Source organism: Myotis davidii, unplaced genomic scaffold (genome assembly GCF_000327345.1).
Source record: "Myotis davidii unplaced genomic scaffold, ASM32734v1 scaffold73, whole genome shotgun sequence".
Taxonomy (NCBI): Eukaryota; Metazoa; Chordata; class Mammalia; order Chiroptera; family Vespertilionidae; genus Myotis; species Myotis davidii.
In genome coordinates, this window is record NW_006286675.1 from 1,771,165 (window position 1) to 1,797,943 (window position 26,779).

Below are 26,779 nucleotides of genomic sequence, written 5' to 3' on the forward strand. Positions count from 1 at the left end.
TGGATCCAGTTTCTCAGTCACCTGCCGTTTCACCACCTCCACCCCCATCCCTGCCCCCATGTCACCATCCCAAACAGAGGTGCCGCCATTCAGAGCCAGAGGGGGAAGATGGCCTTTCCCACTGACCAGGATTCCCAAGGGCCTTGAATGTCAAGCCCAGGAGATCCTCAGAGCCCAGCCAGGTCTGTCCTGGGTGCTGTGAAGGGGACCTGCTCTCCCAGACCCACATCCTAACTCACGCCCAGGCTGAGCCACAAAGGCCGGGGTCCTTCGCCCATTGAGTGGCGAAGGGGGCTCTGGGAACAGGAGCCGTAAAAATGGACAGCGTTTTTGTGAACGGCACCGAGCTAGCTACTGGAATTTAATCACTGCTGAAAAGAACGGAACACTCCGTTGAGCTAGCTCTCGGTGTCCACCTCACAGCGCTAAGAAAACACACGGGGCAGACCACAGGCTTGACTCCAGGTCCGCAGTGGAGACAGACAGGTAATCAGCTGAGACACCACATGAAGGGTCTCAGCCATGCTCCTGTCGTGTGTTAGGTTACCCTTGCTTCGTGGCATGATTAAGTGCCTGTGAAACAGGAGAGAAGTTACATTCTGTTCCCCTACTAACTTCCAGACGTTTTCCTTCATCCGTTTACTGTCAGGCCACAGGGGGTGGGGCGGGAGCGGACAAACACTCCGAGGGTGTAGGAATGTGAATGCTCACTATTCAAAGCTGGAGACAATTTCTGTAAATGGGACCGTTCTTTCGCTGTGTGAATAGACAGCCCAGAAATAAACCAGCAGCCCGGGTGGGGGGTTTCCTTTCTAGAAGGCTCATGTTTCAGGAAACCCACAGCCTCTGGGAAACAGCTCGGGAGAAGCGGGTGTTACCTTGACCAGTGACGAGTGAGGGACCTGGAACTTCCGGGTTTCCTCCTGGAACATCGGGGGGACCTGGACCTTGATGTCCCAGAGCTGGGGGGAGGTCCCTCTTCTCGGCCCATCAACTGCATGGTCTGACACAGAAGCGAGCGTTGTGAGACAGCAGACGGCGGCCGGGACAAGCTTTCACTTAGTCACCGAACAGCACGAGCCTTCCCGTGGTGCCAGGCATAGGCCAGACCCCGGCGCTACCAGGAGGGGTAGATCCGGGCCCCCCTGGAGTTCGTAGTGAAGCACCCAAGCTTTGGGGTTGAAGGGTCTTGGGTTTGACTCCTGGTTCTTCTACTTCCAGGTGGGTAACACTAGACACGTTACCTAACCTCTCTGACCTTCCACGGTCTCATCTCTAAAATGGGGATAACTTTTCACTCACCGCAGAGGTTGGCAGTGACCATTACACAGACGGCATCTGCGTGCTAGCACAGGGCCGGCACATGCCGGGGCGCAACACACAAGAGCTATCACCCCTATCGTCTCCTCCCCACCGGCTTCTTCCTCTTCTGTTCAAGGGAACAGATACAGCTAAACCCAAGGGTGAGCACTTTGGCCAAGAATCGCATAAAGGGCTCCGAAATCCCAGACACTGACTCATTCTGCCGGGGACCAAAGTGGTGGGAGAAGAAATGCTGAAAGGCTTCATAAAAGGGGCAACTTGTGAGCTGAGTCTCGAGGGATGAAACAAAGGAGTCAGCAGAGGGAACAGGTGGGGTGTGGGCTTCCCAGACAGAACCCAGAGCCTTAGCAGGGTCGGCAGGAGGCGGGCTGGCTCAGTGAACGGGGACCTGGGGCAGCCTGGGGGGCAGCAGACGCCCGAGCACACACGCTGCCTGTGCCAGCTCTCCCGTGGCAGCACCAGCCTGTGGCCAAAGGCAAATGCAAGGCTTTCTCAGGACCTTCTGCTAACCGCTTTCTGCACAGCAAGCAGTGCGAAGACCAGCACGGGGAAGTCAGTCTCTGCCACGAAAGCCCTCCCTCTCATTTTACAGGGGACGGGGAGACCGAGGCTCCAGCAGAAGAGCATATCCTTCCAGGTGAGTGCTCAGACTAGCTCCTGCCAGACTTGCTCCCAGGGACACTCATTTCAGACAACTCACTAGTAAAGGGCTGAAATGTCCATTCGCTTATCCTGGACTCGCTGAAAGTCTCCAGTCGATACTGTAGAAAAAAAGACATCATGTCCACTCACACACTCCTGGCCGTAGGAATACGGAGCTTTGTGCAAAAAGTGGGGAAACCAGGGGTCTCACACACCGCACAGGGGCTGCTCAGAGCAGGCTGCCACCAGCGACTTCTGTCCCAACTGCCCCGGCACGTCTGCAGGGAGGTCAGTGTGCCCAGGGAATCTCCCTGACAGGCTCACAACGGGGAGATTTCCGTTCCCCATTTCTTTATACGAGGAATGTTCTAAGGCAAGGTTTGGAGAGGCATTTGCCTTCTGACAGGTGGAGGCCCCTGGAATCCACTGCCCTGAGGGTCCCCCCTGGAGGAGCTGATCTGCCTGAAGCCATGATCCTTCTTGATCCTCGTCCACAGAATCACACACCAGAAAGGTATCGTGGACATCACCTGGCTCCTCCTTTCTCACGTGAGGAAACGGAGACCCAGGGAAGTCAGTGGACTTGCCCAAGGCCACACAGCTATGCAGAGCTCTTTCCCCAGATCCCTGCTCTAACCAGTCCCTCCAGGCCGGCCCCTCACCCTGCACATGGCCCCCCAGGCCAGCCCCTTACCCTGCTCTAACCAGTCCCTGACAGGCCGGCCCCTCACCCTGCACACGACCCCCCAAGCCAGCCCCTTACCCTGCTCTAACCAGTCCCTGCCAGGCCGGCCCCTCACCCGGCACACGGCCCCCCAGGCCGGCCCCTTACCCGGCACAGCATCTGTTGCTTCATCTGCTGGATGACCAGGTCGCTGGCGGCTGAGCGGCCATAGCAGCATTTGGAGCTCACAAAGCTGAGGAGGGCTTCACGCGCCACCTCCTCTGTCACCAGAGGGACTCTGTCGGGGATGGAGCAGAGAGGCAGGGGTCTGGGGAGGCCCTCACTGGCCCCCAGGGCGGGAAAGCACTCAGGAGTCCCACGATGGAGGGTGTGTCAGCGAAGGGGTCCATGGGAACCGAGTGTTAGCTCAAGTGTGAGCTCAGGAGTCGGTTGATAGAATCTCAGAAATAAAAATAAAAACATACTTAAAGATGAATTATGCCATTTTGAGATGAGGAAATGGACAGCCAGAGAAGGCATCACAGCTAAGGAGGTGGGGCTAGTTGGTCCCTGCCCTCGGGAGCTTGACCTCAACCAGAGGAGCTGTGAGCCCCTTCACGGGAGGACCGCAGCCAGGAACCAGCCAGGAACCAGCCAGGAACCAGTGACGGCGCGACCACAGCTCGTGACTCACCGTGAGCTGGACCAGAGCGTGGCCAGGGGAAGGCAGACCCTCCTCGGCCTGCTCTCTGGACACCTCCCCCTCCTGCTACAAAGCTCTCCTGAGGCCCAGCTGTCAGGTCCCCTCCTCCAGGAAGCTCTCCGGCCCCAACCTCTCCTCCTTCCTCCCGCTCACATCTTCATGCGTTTCTCCACAGCAGCCCAGCTCCCATGGTCAGCCCCTCTCATGTGCATTGTGTCTCCAGCCCCAGGACCTGGCTGCCTGTGGGAGGCTGCAGGCTGCAAGGCTTGTGCCCCATGCCCTCTCATTCTCTCCCAACAGGGAGGAGAGGTGGCCGAGGGGAGGCGCTCCAGGCTCCCCCTCTCTGGGCACAAAGCTGGCTGTGACCTTGGAACTCTGCCCCAGTCCTCGCGAAACAAGGAGGGCGTGGGCCTCTCCAGGGAGCAGCCGGCTTTTTCTGGAAAGAGCCAGAGAGTAAATATTTCAGGCTTTGCGGTCCATCTAGTCTGTGTCTCAGCCACTTACCTCTGCTGTTGCAGTGGGAACGCAGCAAGTAAAACAGAGGAGAGGGCTGTGTTCCATAAAACTCGATTCACAAAACCAGGCGGTGGGCTGGGTTTGACCCCAGGGCCATAGTTTGCAACTATGGTTTTCAACTCTGGCTTGGTAGCCAAGCAGCCTGCAGAGCATGGTAAATACAGATTCCCAGGCCCCGTCCCTGGAGAATCTGACCCAGGTCTGGATCCTGATGGGCTGTTGGGGTTGAGATCTGTGGCCCCTGAGGCCCCCCCCAGGGGGGCTCTTGGGGGCAAGGGTGATGGAGCAGTTCACCCCCCGTGATCCTGTGCGATGGCTCCGGGAGGGTCACCAGGTCACACCTACAGCTCACCTGTGTTCCAGGAACGAGGACCAGCATGTTTGCTCCGGGGGCCTCCGTGGGGCCTCCAAAGGCGGGAAGAAGATCTGCTGCCCTGGAAGAGAGGGAGGAGTCAGGACTCGCTCAAAGGAACGGACACCTGTGGTGGAAGCAGGAAAGAGGGGCCGAGTGTGAGAGGGAGCAGAGGGAGAAGATCAGCATTATTCTGTCTTAAAGGGTCATGGTCAGGGGATGCTCGCGGACACAGGGCTTGTGCCCATGTCCTCCCATTCCCTCCCAACAGTGACAAGGGCCTTCCCAGCCCCCAGAGGAAAGGGGAGCTACCCCAGCACTGGCCTGATCCAGAGACGTCCCCCCAATCAGAAGCCCCCGGAAGAGGACGTAGGAACCAAGACCCCACAGACTTACCGCCTCCTTGACAAAGGCAGTCATAGCTGGGCAGCCTCTCCAGGAGTTCAACTGGGGGCACCAGAGGGCTCTCGGCCTCGAAGCTGAGGTCGGCCACACCTGCAGAGAGATGGGTGGTCCCGAGCCTCAGGGAGGGAGGGGCGTCTACGGGGACTTCCCAGGAAGCTGACCAGTGAGGGCAGGCACATACTAAAAGCCTCACCCTAATTAAGCCTGGCTCTCTCTGGCACCCTCAGGAGGCAGAACACATCTGCAGGGTGAGAGGGGTGGGTGGGGGCAGGATAGTCGCAGCGGTAATTATAAGGATGGGAAAACCTTGAGAATGGCAGCTCCTGGTTGAGGGCCACCTGCTCTGTGCCAGTCACCATGACAGGAGCTTTATAAACATTGTCATAGGCCACCACCCTGGAGATGCATACTGAGTTACAGATGGTCACGCTTTCTTAAGGCCCCTCTCTCTCTTTGAAACATGGGTCTATGTCTCCTCCCCTTGAACCCGGGCAGGTTCAAGACCAAAGGAACACAATGGAAGTGATGAAGTGACTGCAGCGTCTACTTCTGACCACTAGGAGCATTCCCTCTTGAGCCCTGAGCTGTCATGTAAGAAATCAGACCATCCTACCAGTCAGACCATGTGGAGATGCCCTAAGAACAAATGGAGAGGGCTCAGTGGAGCCCAGCCTTCTAGCCACTCCGGCCAAGCCACCAGGCAAATGAGTGAAGCCATCTGGGACCGTCCAGGCCCGACCAAGCTGCCCACTAACTACCACTGAGTGACCTGTTTGGACTGCATGGCTGTGTCACTCCCCTCAACTCCCGCCAACTCCAATGTTGAAACCCTAACTGCCCAGTGGAATGGTATCTGCAGATGGGCCTGTGGGAGGTGGTTACATCTAGATGAGGTCATGAGGGCAGAGCCCCCATAAAGACCCTAGTGTCCTTACAAAAAGAGAAAAAGACGAGGGTGTTCTCTCGCTGGCATGTGCACACTCAGTGAGAAGGCAGCTGTCTACAAGCCAGAAGTGAGTCCTCACCAGACGCCAGATCTGCCAGGACCTTGATCTTGGGCTTCCCAGCCTCCAGAACTAAAAGGACTAAATGTCTGTTGCTTAAGCCCCCCAGTCTATGTGTTTTTGTTACAGCAGCCCAAACTAAGACAGACCCTCACTCGTTCCACGCAAAGCAGGAGAATCACCCAGCGGAGCCCTGCCCAAAATTTTGACTTGAAAAATAATGAAACATAGTGAAATGGTTGGTTTGAAGACAGTGAGATGTGGAGCAGTTTATTACACAGCTTCCTATGATGGACAGTCTTTGCCCTAGGACTCCCCACAGACATGGGCAAAGAGCCCTGAGCTGTCATGTGAGCTGGGCCCACACCATGTTCTGAAGCTCCTTCTCATGTTCCTTCTTCCCACTCTCCTCTTACATGTCTGACCGGCCCTGAGGTCTGAAGGCTGTCCCTGCCCCCGTCTGTTCCCTGTCCCTTTTTCCCTTCACAAGTATCTCCAAAGGACCTCTGGCACATCTAATGCCGTCTTGGTGTCTGCTTGTTGCATGACCCCAAATGACAGACCATTCCTACCCTGTTCTACCAATGAGAACACGGAGGCTCAGAAAGGTGGTGACTCGCCCAGGATCACACAGCCAGTAGTGATGGAGCTGCATTAAGACCATGGTCCATTGGTCTCCAAAGCCCATGTTCTTTCCAAGCACTTTTACGAGGCAGAACCTATAGGAGAATCGCTCACTATAAATCTGCTGATTTTTCTCATATATGAAACATAAATAACAAAAATCAATAAACAAAATTGAAACAGATTTATAGACACAGAGAACAAACGATGGTTGCCAGAGAGCAGGGGCTTTGGGGGACTGGACAACAAAGATGAGAGGGTAAGATCCACTAGCTGGAATTAAGCCCGTTAGACTAGTACAAGATTACTTAAAAGGGGAACTTACAATTCCATGTACAAGCCCCTGTAATTCTCCTATCTTTCCAGTAAAGAAACCAAATGGAAAGGATGGGTCCCAGACATCCTGGGATTCCAAATCCACCTACTTTATTATCAACCAATCCTGTGGACTGCCAATATTTTTCAGTAACAGATTTATGTAGTGCCTTTTTCAGCATTCCAGTAGAAAAAGACAGTCAATATCTCTTTGTTTCTCCTGGGAAGATTGACAATTTACTTGGACTGTAATGCCCAAGTGATACACAGAAAGTCCCACCTATTTCTCCCAGATATTAAAAGCTGATTTAAATGATGTTAAATTTCCTAGAGATTCCACTCTAATCCAGTATGTGGGTGATTTACTTTTATGCTATAGGACATTACTAGACTCCCCCAAAGGACACAATTTACCTGTTGCAGCAGCTAGCTGTAAAAGGACATAAGGTTTCAAAGGATAAGCTTCAATTTTGCTTATCTCAAGTAAAATACCATGACCATCTCATATCTAAAGATGGCTACTGACTAACCCTGAGAGACTTAGAGGAATCCTATCTTTCCCTCTTCCAAAAATAAGAAAGCAGCTTAGATGGACTTCTGGGTTGGACTGGATATTGTCAAAACTGGGTTCCAAACTTTTCATCAATAGCCCGGCCTCTATATGCCCTAGTGAAGTCAGATCAACGTGATCCAACCTAATGGAAGCGCAAATGAAAATAAGCTATGTAGGCTCTAAAGCAAGCATGTCAAACTCTCAGTCCGTGGGCCGCATGCCTCATTTATTTGGCCCGCGTTTGCCTTTGAGTTTGATATGCTTGCTCTAAAGCAAGTGTGAGGAATGTCCTGCCTGTGGGCCATTTAAGGAATCATTTGATGTGGCCCTGCCAAGGGATTAGGGATGAGTTAATTAAATGTCTGACCAAATATAGCAGGCTAATTTTTAAGTTGGTAATTTTGTATGGCCCAAGAATGATGTTATAAATATCCAAATGACCCTTGGCAGAAAAAGCGTTCCCCACCCCTGCTCTAAAGGAAGTACTGTTAAAGCTCCTGCTCTGGGACATCCAGATTATAAATGTCCCTTCTTCCTTTCACACACGAAAGTAAAGGAAATGCCTTAGGAGTTCTAACTCAGAAACGTGGAGCTCATCATAGACCTATGGGCTATTACAGTCAGCAACTAGACCCAGTAGCAAAGGACTCCCTCCCTGTGTGAGGGTGATCTCTGCTCCAGCCAGGTCTCTCCTTTAGCCATTCATGTTCCTTGTTCTGTTGAATCTTTACTGGACTCTCATCACACTCAACACTTCTCTGTCAGTTGACTGGCTTCTTATGAAATGCTCCTGCTCTCTGCACCTAATATTACTTTAACTCAGTGTAATCATCTTAATTCTGCAGCTTTATTACCCTCTTTACAGGATGAAAACACCTACAAGTGTGTTTTGCTTACTTACACCTTCTTGCTCCTAGGAATGATTTACGGGGAACTCCTAATGACAATGTGACTTAATTTGGTTCACAGATAGATCTTATCTAAAGGATGAACAGGGACATTTCTGAGTTGGATATGCAATAACTTCCACAGTGGACATAATTGAAAGTTCTTATCTACCTGAAATAAGATCTGCTCAGCAAGCCCAATTAACTGCTCTAACTTGGGCTTGTCAATTGGCCAAAGATCAAGTAGCCAATATTTATACTGATAGTCGCTATGCATTTGATGTAGCTCAGGATTCTGGAATGTTATGGAAGCAGTGTGGCTTCTTAACTTCCTCAGGAAAGCCCATAAAAATGGCAAGTGGGTGGAGGAGGTTAAGGGGGTTGGGGGAGGGGACATCTGTCATACTTTCAACAACAAAGGTGCATTTTTTAAAAATGGAAAACTGGTTGCAGAATTTGTAGATGCCATTCAATTGGCACTGATCAAAACCCCAGGGCATTCTAAAGCTACCACCATGGAGAAAAAGGAAATCATTCCACTGATCCTGCAGCTCAGCAGGCGGCATTGAACAGTCAAGTTATCCAGACCCCAGAATGTTCTTTGCTTTCTATTAAATCAATAAAAGATTATCTTTTCCACTATCAACATTCAGCTACAGAGGAAGAAAAGGGAACGTGGCAACAAAAAGGGGGAACCTTTGACCCAGAGAGACAGATATGGCTTGGACCCAATCAGAAACCTATTTTACCTATAGGGGCCCAACTCCCTACCCTTCAGCATGTACATGAGCTAACACATTGGGGTCCTGAAAAGATGATCTCAGGGAGTAAACAATATTACTGAAAGCCTTCTCTTGCTATCGCTCATAATGTGTACAGCAGATGTTCTCTGTCCAAAATATAACCCAGGAAAACCACTCCAGGGATCCCAAGGGCATTGCCCACTTCCTTTGGGTCCATTTGCAGTATGGTAATTGGATTTTATCCAAAAGCAACCATTTCAGAGATACAAATATATATTAGTTATGATTTGTATGTTTTCTCACTGGGCTGAGGCCTTCCCTTGCAGGAGAGCAAGAGCCTTAATGGTTAGTAAGTTGTTATTAGAAAATATAATTCCCAATTGGGGAATTCCCTCTGAATTACATAGTGACCGAGGGACTGAGTTCACTGAACAAATAATAAAATCATCTGTAATATTTAGCCTATCACCCCCAGTCTTCAGGACTTGTGGAACGTACCAATGGTACAATCAAAATTCAACTAGCCAAATTTCAGAAGCCTTTCCACTCCCCTGACAAAGACTGTTCAAAGATGAGAAGCCGACCACAGAGGCAGACAGCTACCACAAGACGTCAAGTAGGCCTGAATGCTCACAAACTGACACTGTTCAAACCTTGTTCTTATATCACCTAATTGTTATTAATTGAATGTACATAAAATGGTTTTTATATTGTTATTATCCTCCTATTGTTTCCTAGTGGAACAATATCTGTCTCCTCAGACCCTTTCCCTTATTAGAAATGAAAAATTTAACTTGTGTACCTGCTAATTTTTCCAACCTACTAGACAATGATATTCTGATTATCAGTTATGATAATGAAGTTAACACTTTGTTGGCCACACACAGGTCTTCTCCTATAAATCTAAGCGTTGGTACATTTTTTTTCTGGATATATCTTTTATAAAGGGCAAATACCTCAAGAATGCCTCACTGATAATTCCCGTGGTAGATATATGGATCTAATCTGTATTATATACCTATAGGAATGGATGATGAAAAGCTAAGAAAAACACCTGGATGTGATGGGAAAAAGCTTGCAGTGACCTGCCCTGTCTGTCATAGAATATCTTGTCCTCAGACTCACCAGCCATGCTCTTGTGTCTGGATGTCCATGACACCAGAAAAAGATTAATAGGTCCCCATTTCAAAAATGATTAGGATTATTTGATGGGTAAATACGTCTGTAACTACTCCTGGATGCTTGTGGAAAGCCCAAACTCTAGCTCATTTTGGGGTTACCTCTACCACTTAACTATAGCATGGGAAACTCAACAGTTTGGAGTCCATTCAGTATACTCCAACTGCTCCCAACCCATAGCTACCCAATGGCAACAACATTCCTGGTGGATCCAATAACATTGGTCCCTAAAAGAAATAAAAGGGGAATACTTGGAGGAGTAGGGGTTGGCCTTGGCATTCTAGGACAAGCTGAACTTGCAGCTAATGAAGAACGTCATTCATTAGAAAAAGACTCTCTACCTAAAATAGGTCATATGGAGGAAATGTTGTTTCAAGAAGGAAAAGGGTGGGAAGCAGTATGGAAAGGACAATAAAGCCTTAGCTCAATGGATAGGACAGACTATAAAAACTCATGCATAAACCCAACAATGAGAACATGCCTATATCCTAACGCAACAGAACCTATTGTCACTCTATGCCAATGCAAATGGAATCTGAAGTAGCTATGAAACAATGGTCAACAATAATGGGTCCAGAAGCCCAGGCCAAACACATATGAGACTCATACAGTTCTCCTGGATTTTGGAAAACTTTGGATGGGAAATGCGATCTACTTTGGTGTGTTTTAAAAACCCAGGCTCCTCAGTTAGATCCTAAGCTTAAATTCTCAGGAGTTCAACTGGCTGGCATAGGGACCATCCTCAAGAACACTAGAATACTTCCAATGAGAAGTAGATGGGCCATATTTAAAAACAATAAATAATGGGAATCTTTCTCACTATCTGATTGTGAAAATTAAAAAGGTGAACTGTTATGCCCCCAATCTATATGGAATATTGGATTCACCCAGTCCTGGCCTACTGTATCCACCCCAACAAATAATAATATATGGCATATGGGAAAGGGCAATTTTGTTGGGAAGGGCCGCATGTAGCTCGCGAGCCGCAGTTTGCCGACCACTGCCCTAACCAACTGAGATACCTGTCCAGGGCCAATACATACTTTAAAATGAATAATCTGGTGTTTTTCAGCTATACAGATTATATCTTACATATAGAGTCTTGAATGTTTGGAGAATTACTTGATTTCCTTCAGAGCCAAAATAGGGATCGCTTTAAGAGTCATGTGCATTCGCCGAAACCCGTTTGGCTCAGTGGATAGAGCATCGGCCTGTGGACTGAGGGTCCCAGGTTCGATTCCGGTCAAGGACATATACCTTGGTTGCAGGCACACCCCCAGTAGGAGGTGTGCAGGAGGCAGCTGATCAATGTTTCTGTCCCATCGATGTTTCTAACTCTCTATCCCTCTCCCTTCCTCTCTGTAAAAAAATCAATAAAATATATTTTAAAAAAACACTTAAGCAGAAAAAAAGACTCAGATCATAGTAGCTAAAATATTAGAAATGATCCAGAATATTTTTTAACAAGGACATATAGGATCTGACTGCCTCCCATTCACCTGCCTTTTTATTTTGAATAATAATAATAATTCGACCTTGAATGACATCTAAGGTTATGGCCCATTCCCGATGGTCCACCCTATTCAGCTAGACAAATGCTAACACTGAGACATCCTAGGGATGAGTCTTCCTAGCACCATGGGACCTCATTATCCAACCAAAAGGTTGGTCGGCCAGGCATCCGTTAGATTGATTTATGACCCAAAGGGGGACGTGTGGTCAAAAAGAGGCCACATACTACACCTGACAAGCTCAGGAAGGCCTGTGTGATGGCCTTGCAAACTCAGAGACCTAAAATAACCTCAAACTATAGTCTAAAATTAAAACTTTTTAAACGAAAACCAGTTTTTATGGTCGGCAGTTATGTCCTAGGCCAGGACAAAGGTCAATCTTTACCTAAACTGAGCCTATTGTCTTTTTGCATCTATATATTTGGAATATCAAAGCAATTTTCTTTTTCCAGACCCCTCAAAGCACAGGCACCGCTCTGCAGAGACCACAAATCCCCTCATTGTTATCGAATTAATCACTGACTGTTGACTATCCTGCACCCACCTATGTAAAAGAAGCATGTGTTTATCATTTTACTTTTTATCCAATCCCAGTGGTTTTCCCGCTTAGCTGTCTCCCACCTCCCTAATCTATCACCATTGGATCTCCTGTAACCCACTTATGTCTCCTCTTTTGATTGTAATTATCGAACAAGATGAAAACTGCCATTCTCTGGAGCATTATCTCAATCTGTTGATATTTTGCTTCCCAGCAATTGTTGACAGTTTGGCTCAAATAAACTCACAAAAGTTATTCACAAGTCTGAATGTTTCTCTATGGGGGGTCTAACCTGCATGACTAGCAACATGCGGGGGTGGGGGGTGGGGAGGGATTGGGGGGGGAGGAAGGGAGAAGGTCCGAACTGCGTGACCAGTGACATCAAAGATCAGGGGGTCTACACCGCATGACCAGGGAGTGATATGCTAGGAGAGGCCACCCTGTGGGGCAAGGCCCTTGTTTTCCCAGTTTTGCCCATTGGTAGGCAGGGGCTCTCCGCCCTGGTGACCTTCTGTACCTGGCTCCCTCGTCCCTGCTCTGCCCATGCCTTTCTAACTGCCTACCACATAACCACTATGCTGAACACTCTAAACTAATGCAAAGTAACATTGAATTAAGAAAAGAAAAAGAAATTTTGAAAAACCTCATCTTGATCCGTCAGGCTACGACATAAGGCACATGGCCTGAGCCTCCAAGCAGGAGAGCATAATATAAGAACTGGTCTCCGGAAACTCAGGACAACTCAAGAAGCATCTGCCCACTCACTTGTTGCTCCACCCCACCCTCCACTGGAGACCTGGAAGGTAGGGCTTCTAACTCCACTCAACACGAGGAGTCTGCGGCTCAGAGGTCACTCCAGAACCCAAGGGTGCAGAGCGGTGGAGTGAGAGCAGGGGAGAGGCTCCAGCTGATCCAGTTCCAGCCCACTGGGCCACCCCTCAAACCCGTTCCCTGAAGCCCCTGCTGCCCTCAGGGACCAGAATCCCTCCACTCTCTTCCTAGCTGCCCAGCTAATCACAGGGAGTTGGCCCTAGAGGGTGAACTGATGAAAATGGTCAGTGGAGGTGATTCTCTGCGTTAAGTCCCTGGAGCACACACGGGTCAAACCTCCAGCTGAACCACCTCCCACCCAGGCCTGTCTTTCTTTTTTCTTTCTTTTTCTTTTTCCTATTTATTTATTTATTTAGGCAGCTCTTTAAAGTCTATAGCTCTTGACCTCCACAAACTAAAACTGTCCTTTTGAGTTTAATAAAAAACAGAGGCCAGAAGAATAAGTATACCTTGTTCTAAATTAGAGCAGCCTCGTTTGTCTGGAAGTGGAGTGGAGGTGGTGAGACAGACTGAAATGCTGAAACACATGACCAGTGAACAACCCCGTTCTACTCTTCCCCCCAAATGTTGAAAGAGGGAATGGCCTGCCAGCCATTGTGGTAGCTGAAAAGGGGACGAGAAAGGTCTTTGTCCTCAAACACAGATGCATCTGTATCTTTCTCCTTGCAGGAAACTTAAAAGGAAGCCGAAACAGAAGGACGTTTGCAGATGTAGAGAGTGCCTTTTTAGCAGGAAAACATCTGTAAGCACATGAAACTGGTGAGAGCGCCAGGATGGACATGGGTGTGGCGCAACGTCCCAAAGCTTCACACTGTGGCCTGCCAATAAGCACTGAAGCCCCTGGTGTGATAATATGGAATTATTTATACCTTAGTTCCCAATATTTTGTTTCTAATGTGTTTATTAGCATCCTGAGCTATTTTAGCCACCAGGGACCCAGGGACCCACAAACATTTTCTATAAATAGGTGGTAAGTATTGTAGACTTTGTGGGCCAAGCGGTCTGTCTCAATCACTCACCTCCGTTATTGTGGCTCAAAGCACAATTGAATAAGAGTGGCTTTGTTCCAATAAAGTTTTGCAAAAACAGGCCTTGGGTCCTGAGCCATATTTTGCCCACCCACCCTGACCTGGACAGTCACCTGTGAGGATGGGTTTGAGGGGAAGGTGGAGGCTGGAATTTGAACTTTCTGGGACCAGGGCCCATGCACGTCCATCGCAGCTCCCGTGAGCCCAGTTATCCGAAGTGAAGCTGAAGGTCAGGGCTGGACGGAGGCCAGGGTGACTGGACTCAGAATCCCTGAGGCTCGGTGGTAGGAACCTGGGCTCGGATCCCCTGGAGCTGAGCCAGGTAGTACATGAGCCTGTGCCAGCCACACAACCGCACAGAACTCAACTCTCCAGCTGTGAAACCAAGCGGACGCTCGTGCCCATCTAATAAGAATGCGAACGCAGCCCTGAGCCTGGCGTTAATAAATGCTCAGTCAATGCCACGGGCCCGAGAAGGCAAGGTCTTCCTCTCTCTTTGTGTTCCTTTGAGCCAGGGAACAGTGGAAATGTCAGGCAGAGAAAGAAAGCAGTGGCCCCACCCACCAGAAGTCTCGGGTCAGCGAGGGCATCAGTACTGTCCTTCAGGAGGAGACAGGGGAACGCCCTGTGGCTGCGATGTCCTGCTGCAAACCAAAGGGGCAGGAAGTGGGGAAGAATGAGAGGTGGGAAAGCCAGAGCCCCATCCATAACGGGGAGCCACCCCGCCCTCCCAGGGCAGTCATCAATCGTCAGCGCTAAATTAACCTCGCCATTATGTTATGGATAAAAATAAAGGATTCCAGGCAGAACTACGGGCGGACGCGTCATTTCCTGTGCAGATCTCATCGGGCACAACAGGGACGCGGACGTCACAGGGCATTGTGTGACACCCAGCGTAGGGCACCCCAGAGGGGGCCACCGGGCCCCTCGCTGTCTCCCTGGTGCTGGGGCTGAGTCCCAGGGCAGCTGTCCAGCTGGGCCGCCCCACCCTTACACATGCATGGTGCCGGTGGCTCACCAGTGGATGGCGCAGGCATGATCTCTTTTGGGCTTCACAACAACCACTGTTTTCCCCAGTTTGTAACAGAACAAGATGAGGCTCAGAGAAGTGATTTGGGGCAACGAGCTCAGACATCCACAGCAGAGACAGAAGCAGTACTTAGAACTCAGGTCCTGACTCCAAGCCCCCACGGCCTTCCCACTTGGCTGAACACCTACTGCTCCATGCCAACGGCATCAAGCGGCTGCAGAGAAGGCTTCGCAAAGTGTTACCAAGGCAGCGTTTCTGCTCATCAGCCACCAGCTGCTTTCTGTTTGTCCAGAGGGGGATTTTCCTCGCAGAGAAAGGGACAATTCATGGATAGCCTCTTCAGTGCTCTTTTAAACTGCCAACCCCCTTATTCAGGATACACAGAGCCCACGTCGTCTGCCCCCGATTCCAGATTCATCACCTCACAGCCCTGAATCATGCCACTTCTCTGCTCCAACGGCTCCCCACTCCTGTCTTGCTTTAGCTTGTTTTATACTTTATCTCCTTCAGCAGGTGCGAGAGCCCCTTTTAGACAGGGAGCCCCCGCCCCTGCTGCTTGCATACAGTTGGTGGACAGAGACGTCTGATGACTTAAATTATACTTAAGATGCTGCAAGGGAGAGTCAAGTGGTCAAATTCACAGAGACAGAAAGTAGGATGGTGTTTTTTGGGGGGGAGAATGGGGAGTCCTCATTTGACGGGGCCAGTTTCAGGTGGGAACATGAAAACATTCTGGAGATGGATGGAGGTGACGGTTGCCCAACCATGTGAAGGCGCTGAAGGTCACTGAGCTGCACACTTAGAAATGGTCAAGATGGCAAATGTTATGTTACGGGTATTTTACCACCATTCAGAATAAAATAAAAGAGAAAGATAAGGAGGTTCAGGTGATTATAAGATAAAGAAAAGAAAGAAGTCCTGTTTTGTCTAAAAAAACAAGCAGCCCTGGCCGGTGTGGCTCAGTCGGTTGGGTGTCGTCCATGCACCAGGAGGCTGCTGGTTGATTCCTGGTCGGGGCCCAAGCCCGGGATGCGGGCTCCGTTCCTGGTGGGGGGCGTGCAGGAGGCAGCCGATCCATGTTGCACTTTCACATCGATATTTTTCTCTCTCTCTCCCTTCCTCTCTCTCTGAAAATCAATAAACTATTCTTTTAAAAAGGAACAACAAACACACAAACAATTGGCTACACTAATTAAAGGCCTTCCTACCAAGACCAGCAAGCTGGCAGGCCATCCCCTCTCTCACGCACTGCAGGGGCTCACTCCTGCCCGCAGCTGATGTCCAGGCTCCCGGACCTGTCCGATAAGGCCCTGCATTACATGTGGGGAGAAAAGGTTCTCTCTGCTCACATGATGAGGAGAAACTCCTCCTATGTTGTCCAGAGCAGGGTGAGAGGAGAGAAGACCGCTCCCTGGGGAGGGGGAGGGGGTAGGAACACAGAATGGAGCAGAAAGGGAGAGAGAGAGAGACAGAGAGAGAGAGAGAGAGAGAGAGAGAGAGACAGCCTGCTTGAGGCTTGAGAGAGAAGTGTGGGAGCTTTGGGGTGGGGAACATTGAGAAAATATAATGTGAGTGAGACCGACATCAAGAGAAATGGGGGAAGAAGACCTGGAAGGAGTTCCCCTGAGTTAGCAGCCCCTCTGTGCCAGGGAAGAATGCAGCAAGCACCACCACACAGCTCCACTAAGTGGGAGGGAAAACCCACGCTCTGTGGAAGGTGCCATCGCGCCCAGAGAGGCCCACGTGAGGGCCAGGCTTTCTAAGAGCTGCCTGTCCCTTCTGGAGGGGGCCTGTCACTTCATGACACTGAGGTCTGCATACATCCTCACACATACACTGTGCCATTTCTCCCAGCCCTTGCTCTGGCAGCTTCTGCCCATGACATCCCATCACCTGGTTCAGCCAGACTCGGCCCAGATCTCCGCCCCCGCAAAGCCGGCCTGGGTGGGGTTCTCCTGCTCTGTGATCTCAGAACTCCACTGCCTTCAAGAGAATCCACTCCCCATCATTGCTTTTGCCGAGTGGCTTTGTAAGAAGTACTAGAGGCCCGGTGCATGAAATGCGTGCACAGGTAAGGTCCCTAGGCCTGGCCGGAGATCAGGGCCGATCAGGCTCCCCGCCTCCCAGCCTCCTCCTTCCCTTGCTCCCTCAGCGCCCTGCCGCCACTGCAGCCGTTGTCCACCGTGTTCTGCCCTGCCCCCCTGGTGGTCAGCACACGTTATAGAGAGTGATCGAACTCCTGGTCTCCCAGTCGAACTCCCGAGGGGACACTTGGCATATTATCCATTTATATATATAGATTACTTGTAAAATACCTGCTTGGGTTCTGCCTCCCCTACTAGGCTTTGAACACCTTGAAGGTAGGTCAGTGTTCTATTCATCCTTGTTGCCCCAGCCATGAGCACAGCACAAAGCAGCTAGCCTGCTGTGTAGTCTTAGAGGAAAAATCACTTTACTTTTAGGGCCTTAATACCTTTCCCTAAACCAGGGTTCAGGGAGGAGAAGGTAGTGCTGTGGATAAGAGATCTGCAAACAAATTTGGGAGAGTTCTTGGGCTCCCCACTAAGCTATGATATGATGCCATTAAAACTTTTATTTCTTACTCCCCAAAGGCGACAGTATCTTTCCACTAGTAGTTTCCAGACCCACAATCCCTTTCCAAAGATGTGGCAGCCCTTAGGAAAGACCAGAGGGGCCCTGAGAGGCTGGGGTGAGCCTGGCAGGGAAGGCCTGCATCCCTGGTGGCTGTGCCTCCATCCTAAGAGATGTGTGGAAAACGCCAAGGCCCAAGGTCAGTGACCAAGGCTCTTGGCAACTGGGCCCCTGCCCAGAAGTGCAGCATCCCTTCCCACCCAGGGACCGTGACAGCTTCGGATCCAGTCTCTGATCTCCAACGCAGAGCAAGGCGGGGGCACTCTGTGAACAAACCTTCGGGGACCGGAGCTGGTCCAGATGCCAGTCCCATCTCTTCAGTCTGAGTCACTAATAGCGACAGTTTTTTGGCCTCAGATCATTGCCCCCGCCTCCCTAGGGACCAGGGACCAGGAATGAGGAGGTGCCACTGAGGTCCTACGCTCCTGGACCAGGGCAGCCTCCTCCTAAAGTTACCAGAGGCTGCAGTTCGAGTCCATCGTACTTGAAGAGGCTCTGACTTACCATTTCTGGGAGGGCTGTAAGTCTGCAATCAAAGAAGTTATATTACAAAAGATATGGTTTTTAGAATAAAGGAGGAGATATTTCCTCTTCAGCTCTGAGCAAGGACATCTCCCTCTAAGAGAAGAATGATTAAAATCATATTATGTCTGAGACCATCGAAGAAACAGGAGAAGAAAAGACTGAAGAGTTCTTGTTTTAAACACAGGACAGACAGGTTCTGAGGAGCTTTGTGGGGTAGAATAAACACCAAAGAGTAGAAGCTCCAGGGAAACAGATATCAACTCATTGTAAGAGAACTTTTGACGGGATCAGCTGTAGGAGGGGCAGCTGCCCACCACGAAGGAGCTCCCCTCAATGGGGGGATGCTGCCTCCAGCTGGCGATGCTGTCGGAGGCATCCCAGCATCCACCAGTGGAGGTGCTAAACGGCCTTCAAGGTGGCGTCTGCGTGGGTGCCACATCCCAGAATGTCCCAGTCTGTGCGACCTTTGGTCCCAAAGTGTGTTGGAGGAGGAGGATCGTCTCTTGCTGAAGCTGCCCACATGATAGACTCAAAAACTCAGGGACAGCACTTCAGTGGCTGGGCAAGGTAACTCAACTGGACAAAGTGGGCAGCCACCTCTCACCTGAGAAGGACATTTAAATTATGGAAGTCCTGTAGTAATTAGTAAGTCTGAAACCGGGAGAAAATTTTACTTAGTTCCAGAGTGCATCAACTCTGTTTCTAAAGCGTTTTCGGGGCAGCCCCATCCCTTGCAGGAGGCCCTAAGTGCTGCCCTGAGCTTTGATTGGGTTAGAAGTCCACACAGGGGGGCGACCCTATGACAGAATGGAGTCTATCATTTTGGAATGTTAAGGAAACTAAAACGTTTGCCTTACTCTCACCTTGCTTACTAAAGGATGACGCCAAAACAGAAACATCACAGGTGATAATATCTCCCCTTAATGACAGCTTCATTTTAAAGCTCTGGAGGGTAAAATCTGATCATTTTCTAGAGTCAATATTTACTTCATGCCTGCTCTAGACTGAGTGATGTTTTAGGCACTGTACAGCCAATTAATCCTTGATTAAATCTGCAAGATGACACCATCGAGCTTAAATGACTTAAAATCTCCCAGCACAAATGGGCCCCGCTTGCATTTGAATTGAGATCTGACTTAGCCCGTTTCTACTCAGAGAAATTCCCAATATAAATGGAAAGGCTGCTAATGAGCAGTGTTCTGACAGGAAAGACTGCATTTGAATGTTAGTGGGAGCTTATTAAAATAAGACTAAGAACGCACAATTTCCAACATGTCAGGTTAGGTCCTCCTCAAACACATGCTAAGATATCTCCATACAGCTTCCACTTCAATGTGAAAAATTTGAATTGAGCCCTAAGAAGAGCATGAGTTTATTTTATATTGCACTTGGCCTCTGAAGCTTAGAGCTCTGAGATAACAACAGAGACAACAGAGAGCGTTGGGCCCTCGAAGGACCTTTGCGGCCCCCGAGTTCAGTAACTATGAAAAGGGACTAGGTCTCGCTGGGAGTCAGATGAAGCTGTGGACTCCCACCTCCAAAAAAGCACACTCACACAACATTTTGCCCACCCCTTCATGGTCTCCAGGTGAAGAACTCCGCACCCAATCGCCCTTCATGGATGAGAAAACTGCGGCTCAGAGAGTTTAAATGACTGGCCCTCGATCACACAGGCATTCACAGCAGCGTCGGTGTTGAACCCTAGCCTCCCAGTTACCAATCTGAGACTGTACAGCATTCCTCATTCCAATTCAGGATCAAAAAATTTTTTAAACATAGCACATTTTTTCCTAAAGATACCATTTTTTTCGTTGTCTCTTTACATAGTCCTTATATTCCACTGTATTTTTGTCCCAGTAAAGACAGGAAGGGGTCGCCCGGGCTGTTTCGGGAGCGGTAATGAACAGACCGGCTCTTTGCTAGAGGGAGACCATGAGTAAAGACCTTTCATGACATTTTTAAATTAACCTCATCTAAGAGCTGAGCCCAGCTGTGATTGAAATAAGACTCCTGACAGTCACACTTACATCTGGCTCTGGGGGAGGGGGACTTTCGACAGAGAAAGGAAGGATAGGACTGTAAGACTTGGATGTATTAAGTCCTTAGGGAGAAAAGTTCTCCTCTTGGGTTTTACCATCCTTCTCCACTGCCCAGGGGCCCTTGCAGACACCAGCCTGCAGGCTGGGAGTGGGCTCTGCACACAGGAGGAAGGAGAGAAGGAGAGAAGGAGGGACGGAGGGAAGGATGCCCTCTGCAGGGCAGACACAGAGCCCGAGCAGCACTCGGGCTCGGTGCCCACTACAGAGGTGTGCGCCCGCACCACCCGGCTGTACTTACTGTCCTCGTCACTCAGATCCCTGTCCATGGTCCAGATGTCCAGCCAAAGAGGTTTCTGCCCTTCCAGTGGCTTGGCCGCCAGCATCTGAGGGACTACCCTCGGCCCCTCCCGGACGGGAGGCCCATTGTTGCCTGATTTGAATACAACAGAGGGAAACATCAGAGGGGAACCACCTAGCCCATGAGAGTAGCCGCTCTGGGCCCTTTGACAGGGGTTCCTGGAGCTCCTACTCACCAGGCTTCCTATGTGCCAGCCTCTTACTGGGCGCCACTAGTAGCCCGAGTCCTCACCACCCAGGAGGTGGGCACTTTTAGGTGCCCATTCACCTGAGCTGAATCCAAACCTCATGCGCCTGACTCAAGCCGGAGCCCTTGACTTCTGTGCTGCATTGCGCAGTAGAAGGCGGGCTCTGAGTGTTGGGGTGGGGATTGCAGAAAAGTGTAATAACCATGAGGGGGTACCTCCCCAAGGGGGAGAGAAGAGACGGAGGGGCCTCTCAGGTCTTGAGCGTCACATCGTCTCACTGGGGAAGAAGCGAGGTCACACACCACATTGTGGGCACAGCCAGCTCCCGACCCAGGCTGCGTGGGCCACTGCTGTCACACCAACTGAGTCCCCTGTGGAACATCTGGGGCATTTCTCAAGGTCGCTTCCAAGCCTTTTGCTTGGAGCGTGGCCCTCCTTCAAGCCCTTGGGAGCTCGCCCCTCTCCTTCAGATGAGTCTAAGCAATGGACACAAGGGCCTGGGTCACCTGGGGGCAGAGGTGAAAGCGTGTGCGCTGTTCCCCTTCTCCCTGCGCTGAATTCTTGACAATGACCCCTGACCCCTGGGCCTGGGGCTCTCTGGCCACGGAAGCCTTGCTCCGCAGGGCAAGGGGACGTGCATGCCGGTCCTCCAGGAACACTGGCGGCTGCGCTCGCCCGGGATGCACTGATTAATCTGTCACGGCCGCACAGGCGGAGACAGCTCCGAGGTGTGCCACCAAGTGCCTTCAGTCTCTCTCCACTGCTTCCACCTCATCACTCACTGCCCACCCAGCAGGATACTGGCGACAGCATAAAGGCTGCAGCAATATTTGACAAATGCTTCTTATATCCCCACAGACAGCTCAATGCCCACACATAGGTTTTTATAGTTGGTAAGAGCACTGAATTTCTTAAACTGGAGAGTTATGTAAGTTTCATTATTGTATATGCATGAGAAAGACCAAGATCCTGAGGAATGAATTTGTCTTTTGATACCTTTATACATTAAGCAATGATTTTAAGCCCTTATAGAACTGTCTCCATGGGAACAGGATGTTTCTGGCTGGCTGTGTGTATATTTCACTCTAAACATAATATGTGTGCATCTATGTGTGTGTGTCTATGTCTGTGTACATATGTGTGTGTGTTTAAGCTAAAACATTACAGATAGATAGGTAGATAGATAGATGACAGAAAGATAGATGATTGATAGATCGACCACCTGTGGCTTAACTAAAACAATATGCCACTATTATAACTTGAATACTTTTAAAGCAGCAATATATACTTGCCTAAAGCCCTCCGGCATTTGAAAAACAATCATAGGAAATCAGTAAAATGACAAACAGAAGGAACAGAATGTTAAATAGAGCTGAGTATGGAAGGGACCAGAAATCTTGAGGTTGCCAGATGCAGACAATCATGAGTTGTATTTCAGGAACCAGGGAGTGTAGGTCAAAAGGAGGGACAGTCCTTTGCTAAACATGAGTAACGGGTTAGTAGATGACATAGTAATGGGTTAGTAAATATCTCTTTAAATGCATGGAAGGTGAACAAACCAACTAACCTTGCTTAGGCATCGACACAAGAGTGCTGTCTTAGGCAGCTTGAGTGACTCAGGGAAAATAATGTGCCCACCACCACCCAGTATTCATGGTGTCAGGAGCAAACATCCCTAATTCTAGGACCCAGGCCTGTATGAGGCAAATTCTGGTTCTCACCTCCCAGTAGTGTCAAAGGAGTTTGGGGTGTGGGAAGGGAGGCCCCCACACTGTGCCAGGCACTTCACCTTCATCGTATCACTGCTGTTGATATAAAAAAGTGGGCTTCTGAGAGCTTTTCTTCCTGAACTGGCCTCAGTGGTCCACAGACATGATCCATCACAGCATCCGCATGTCCTGCACAGGGCAAGTGCTCCTGAAACATCTGCTCTATGAAGGCTGCTGCCTAAGAGCCAACCCTACCCATTTGTTGCTGTCTGAGAACCTATAGAGTCTATGTAATCTCTGAGTTTGGTCTCTGAGCCTGGAGGCTATGTCAGAGTTGCAGGACACATACGAGGGTCGGGCGCAGCTCTAGAAGGGAATTCTAGAAGGCACACTGCATGACTGCAGGGGGAGATGCTGGTGAGGGAAGGGCCTAGAGGGAGCGCTCAGCAGTGCCTTCAAGAATTTAAGGGCTGTCAGGAGGAGAAGAAGGCAAAATTGAATCTCAGGACACCTATCCACGGGCACGAGTACGGAGAGCTGGTCCGGAATGGGGACCATTTCCCACTTACCAAGCAGAAGATGTATCCGGTGCACAGAGCCTCCTGCCGTCGGACCGGGCCTCTCGGAAGGGCGTTAAAGCAGAAGCTTCGCAATTACACAAAGCGAACAGTGGTCGCAGAATCAACCGTTTGAGGCGTCAGAGTCGGTGCAGACTGGGTTCCAAGCCCAAAAGTGGATGCTGCAAGAGTAAAACATTCCTGAGGGACAGGTGAAGGGAAGGTGCCCAGAGGGCAGGACTTTGAAATGCACCTGACTGTGCATTTTGCCTGGGAAAAGAAGTACCACGGGGACAAGTCTATACCAACTCATGAGCTGCGGAAAAGTGGTCTGGCTGGATGGTCAGGGGCATCACTGGAAAACTGGCGGCAACAAGATCTGGGAGCGATATCGTGTCGATTTCTCTAAATGGGCAAAGAATGTGAAGATACTTGTGCCCCATGCTAACACACACCAAAGGGTGACTTGAGCAGAGGAGAATTTTAACAATCGAGTGGATGGCACGACCCACTCTGTGGACACCCCTGTGAGGCTCTCTCTTCGGCCGCTTCTGCCATCGCCCGGTGAGGAAATGCACGGGCTCAGCAACATGGGTTTCCACTCACCTGGCTGAGCGACCAGCCAGAAACTGCGTCCTGCTGGGGCGCCATCCTGTGAGGTGAGGGGAACTACCTGATGGCAGGTAGTTTACATGGAACCACTTCCGTCACAGAAGGATAGAACTTTTTCCTTCTAAAATGGACAGTCTGGGTATGGATCTGCTCTCTCAAAACCACCATATCTGGCCCAGCTGGTGTGGTTCAGCGGTTTGTGTCAACCCCTACACCAAAAGGTCACCAGTTTGATTCCTGGTCAGGGCACATATCTGGGTTGCAGGCTCAATACCCAGTGAGGCGTGTGCAGGAGGCAGCCAACGATATTTCTTTCTCATTGATGTCTCCCTCTCCCTTCTTCTCTTTCTCAAATCAAAAGCATTAAAAAAAAATAAAAATTATCATCTCTGGACTCCAGCAAAAAGACCAGGCTGGTTAAGAGACAGAGGTTTCTGGCAAGTAAATCTGATGTCTAAGTAACCAGAAAGGTCACCAGATTCTCATTCAACGCTTCAGGTGCCTACTGTGTGCCCCTCCTGAGAGGTAAACCAGGTAATTCCTGCCCTCAAGGAACTCCCAGTCTTAGGTGGGAGACAAATTCATAACCAACTACTTACAATGCAGAGGACCCAAGGCTGCCACGGCGGGGCAGACAGGAGCTCTGGAATATGGAGGCTTCCTCCCTGTGACTACACCTCCGTGCCCTGGCCCTCTCGCTGGGTTTTCTCCCACCAAATGGTGGCCACCCAGATGGCCGCTGTGTCTGCCCCAGGCTTCCTAATGAATTCACTGGGCTGGCCCTCGGCTCTTATTTTTCACTCAGTCCATAGGCATCACCAAGGGGTCGGTCTGTCAATAATACAAAGTCCCAGGCTCCATCCACCCCCCCAAATCCTGATTCAGGATGTGTCAGGTGGAGGCCTGGACCGTGCGTTCTTGTTACGAGACTCCCACCAACTCAGGGGGTCTACACTTTAAGAAACACTGGCTTAAGGAACCCATTCGGTATAACTCAGCATTCTAACCTTTTATTTCTTTAAAAAAGTCATTTCAAGATACAACCCATAAAAGTTTAATGCAATTTCCCACCATCTGTCTTTGATTTCCTCCCTTTTTATGGAGGAACTTTCTTCAGCTCTGGATAAAGATTTATTATAATGCTGGGTTAAGTGCTGTAGGGAGGCCATTCTATCAACCCACAGGGAAGGACCTCATTTTCCTCCCTCAAGGGCACAAATCTCACGGGGGCAACAGTAATAACCACAGTGAGAATTGGGAAGCATTTCAGAGGCACAGATGTTATCTCAGTTGGTGGCAGCTCCACCTTGAGCAGCCTTAGGACATTCAAATACAGATGCCACCCTCTCCATGTCTCCTCTCTCCTTCTGACCCCAAAGTGCCACCATAACCACCTAATAAACTGACATCAAGAATTCACCCGGGATTTTAAATTATTCAGGATTCAGCCATTTCTATATGTAGGCATGTGGAAAGGCTCAATTCTGGGTAAGGTAGATTGTGTTTTCACACAGAAGGTAATGATTACATAGCACTTTAAAAAAATGTTGTATTGTGATAAAATGCACATAACATACAATTCATCATTTTAACCAGTTTTAAGTGCACACATTCACATTGTACAACCAGCACCATCTACCTACAGCACTTCTTTTTCACCCCCAGCTGAAACTCTGTCCGCATTGAACACCAAGCCCCTGCAACCACCATTTTTTCTGTCTCTGTGAATCTGCCTACTCTATGGACCTCATAGAAGCGGAATCATACAGCATTTGTGTTTCTGTTGCTGGTTTTTTTTCACTTAGCACAGTGTCTTTAAGGTTCATCCATATTGTAGCATATATTTGAATTTCCTTCCTTTCTCATGCCAAATACTATTCTTTTATATATTCAGACCACATTTTCTTTACTCATTCATCCATCCATCCATGGACACTTGGGTTGCACTTTAAAAATCACAATTATTATTATCTCCACCTGACAGGTGGTTTTTAAAAGGCTCCAAGAGGTGACACGACTTGCCCAGGATCACGCAGTAAAAAGCCAGGCCTTGCCCAACCACCATGGCTCAGTGGTTGGGTGTTGACCTATGAACCAGGAGGTCACATGCCCAGGTTGCAGGCTCCATCCCCAATGTGGGGCGTGCAGGAGGCAGCCGATCAATGATTCTCTCTCATCATTGATGTTTCTCGCTCTCTTTCCTTCTTCTTTCCTCTCTGAAATCAATAAAAATATATTTTTTAAAAAGCCAGGCCTCCTAACTCCTGCCCCTGCCCCGTCCCCCTGCCACACAATGACATATGAGCACTCATTCCAACTCTAGTCTCTCTCCTTCTGGGTAAAGGTCTTGCCCACCATCTATACAGCTTGGGGTCACTGACTGAGTTCATCAGTGAACACTCACTGGGCACCCACTAGGAGCATGCCTATCCCGGGCCCTCTCAGCAGCCCATCTCCACCTCAATCCACGCAGAACCCCACAGGAGCCAAGACTGCCCAACAAAGGAATTCTGCCCCAAAGGGCCTGGCAGCTGCGATAACATTGTCACTGGCTTATCTGCAGGCGGGGTGGATGGAGAACAGTGGTGCCCATGGCAGGAATCGAGGATGAAGTGGAAGAGAATGGTCTTGACACAAATAAGAAACTTGCCCAAGTGGGAGGTTCCTGGAACAGTGCACTCAAGGGCCGTCCTCTCTGGGGGAACCAGGGAAATGGGCACCTCCCTGCAGGCCAAGTCGTGGGCTCCCGACTGCAGAGACAGAAAAGGTGCTTTCCTGCCTAAACCCTTACAACAACCCATGAGGTAGATCTTATTCTCTATAGAGAAGGAGGCAGGGGTTCAGACAGTGTGACTGATGTACCCAAGGTCACACAGCTCATGTGTGGCTGAGCCAGGATTCAAGCAAGATCTGTTGGCACTAAGGCCCCAATGTTGACTACTAGAACAGTGGGCATGACTATGTGTCATTATAAGAATGGGGGCTGGGGGGTGCCATGGTTGAACAACACAGGAAAGTGGTGAAACTCATGCTGCAATTCCTTGGCCTTCGAGAAGCTCACCCTCCCCTTTCCTAGCTGAGTGATGATCATCTGAACCTCGGTCTCCTTGACAACAGAAAAGCCACACTTTAACACGCGTCCCTCCCTGGCCTTTCTGGAAGTTCCCGAGGAGCACGCACCCTTGAGTGCACACTGGGTGTGCTGCCACATGTCACCTGGCCTGATGCTCTCGGCTCCTCCTCCCTCACCCCTGGACATAAGTGAGGCCCCTCCTGCCAGTCCCTGGAACCA

The 26,779-nt window shown here is 49.8% G+C and overlaps 1 protein-coding gene across 1 annotated transcript in view; it reads right to left on the reverse strand.

Moving 5' to 3' along the window:
- Positions 1 to 20,433, reverse strand: part of SSUH2 (ssu-2 homolog (C. elegans)) — a 30,673-nt gene extending 10,240 nt beyond the window's left edge. Inside the window, exons 1-7 of the mRNA XM_015560340.1 lie at positions 20,363 to 20,433; positions 4,597 to 4,695; positions 4,201 to 4,282; positions 2,798 to 2,927; positions 2,024 to 2,084; positions 879 to 1,003; positions 548 to 573 (exon numbers count right to left, since the gene is read on the reverse strand). Coding sequence (XP_015415826.1) covers positions 548 to 573; positions 879 to 1,003; positions 2,024 to 2,084; positions 2,798 to 2,927; positions 4,201 to 4,282; positions 4,597 to 4,695; positions 20,363 to 20,390 — 551 coding nt within the window. The 5' untranslated portion in view covers positions 20,391 to 20,433. The remainder of the gene's footprint in view (positions 1 to 547; positions 574 to 878; positions 1,004 to 2,023; positions 2,085 to 2,797; positions 2,928 to 4,200; positions 4,283 to 4,596; positions 4,696 to 20,362) is intronic.
- Positions 20,434 to 26,779: the final 6,346 nt, after the last annotated feature.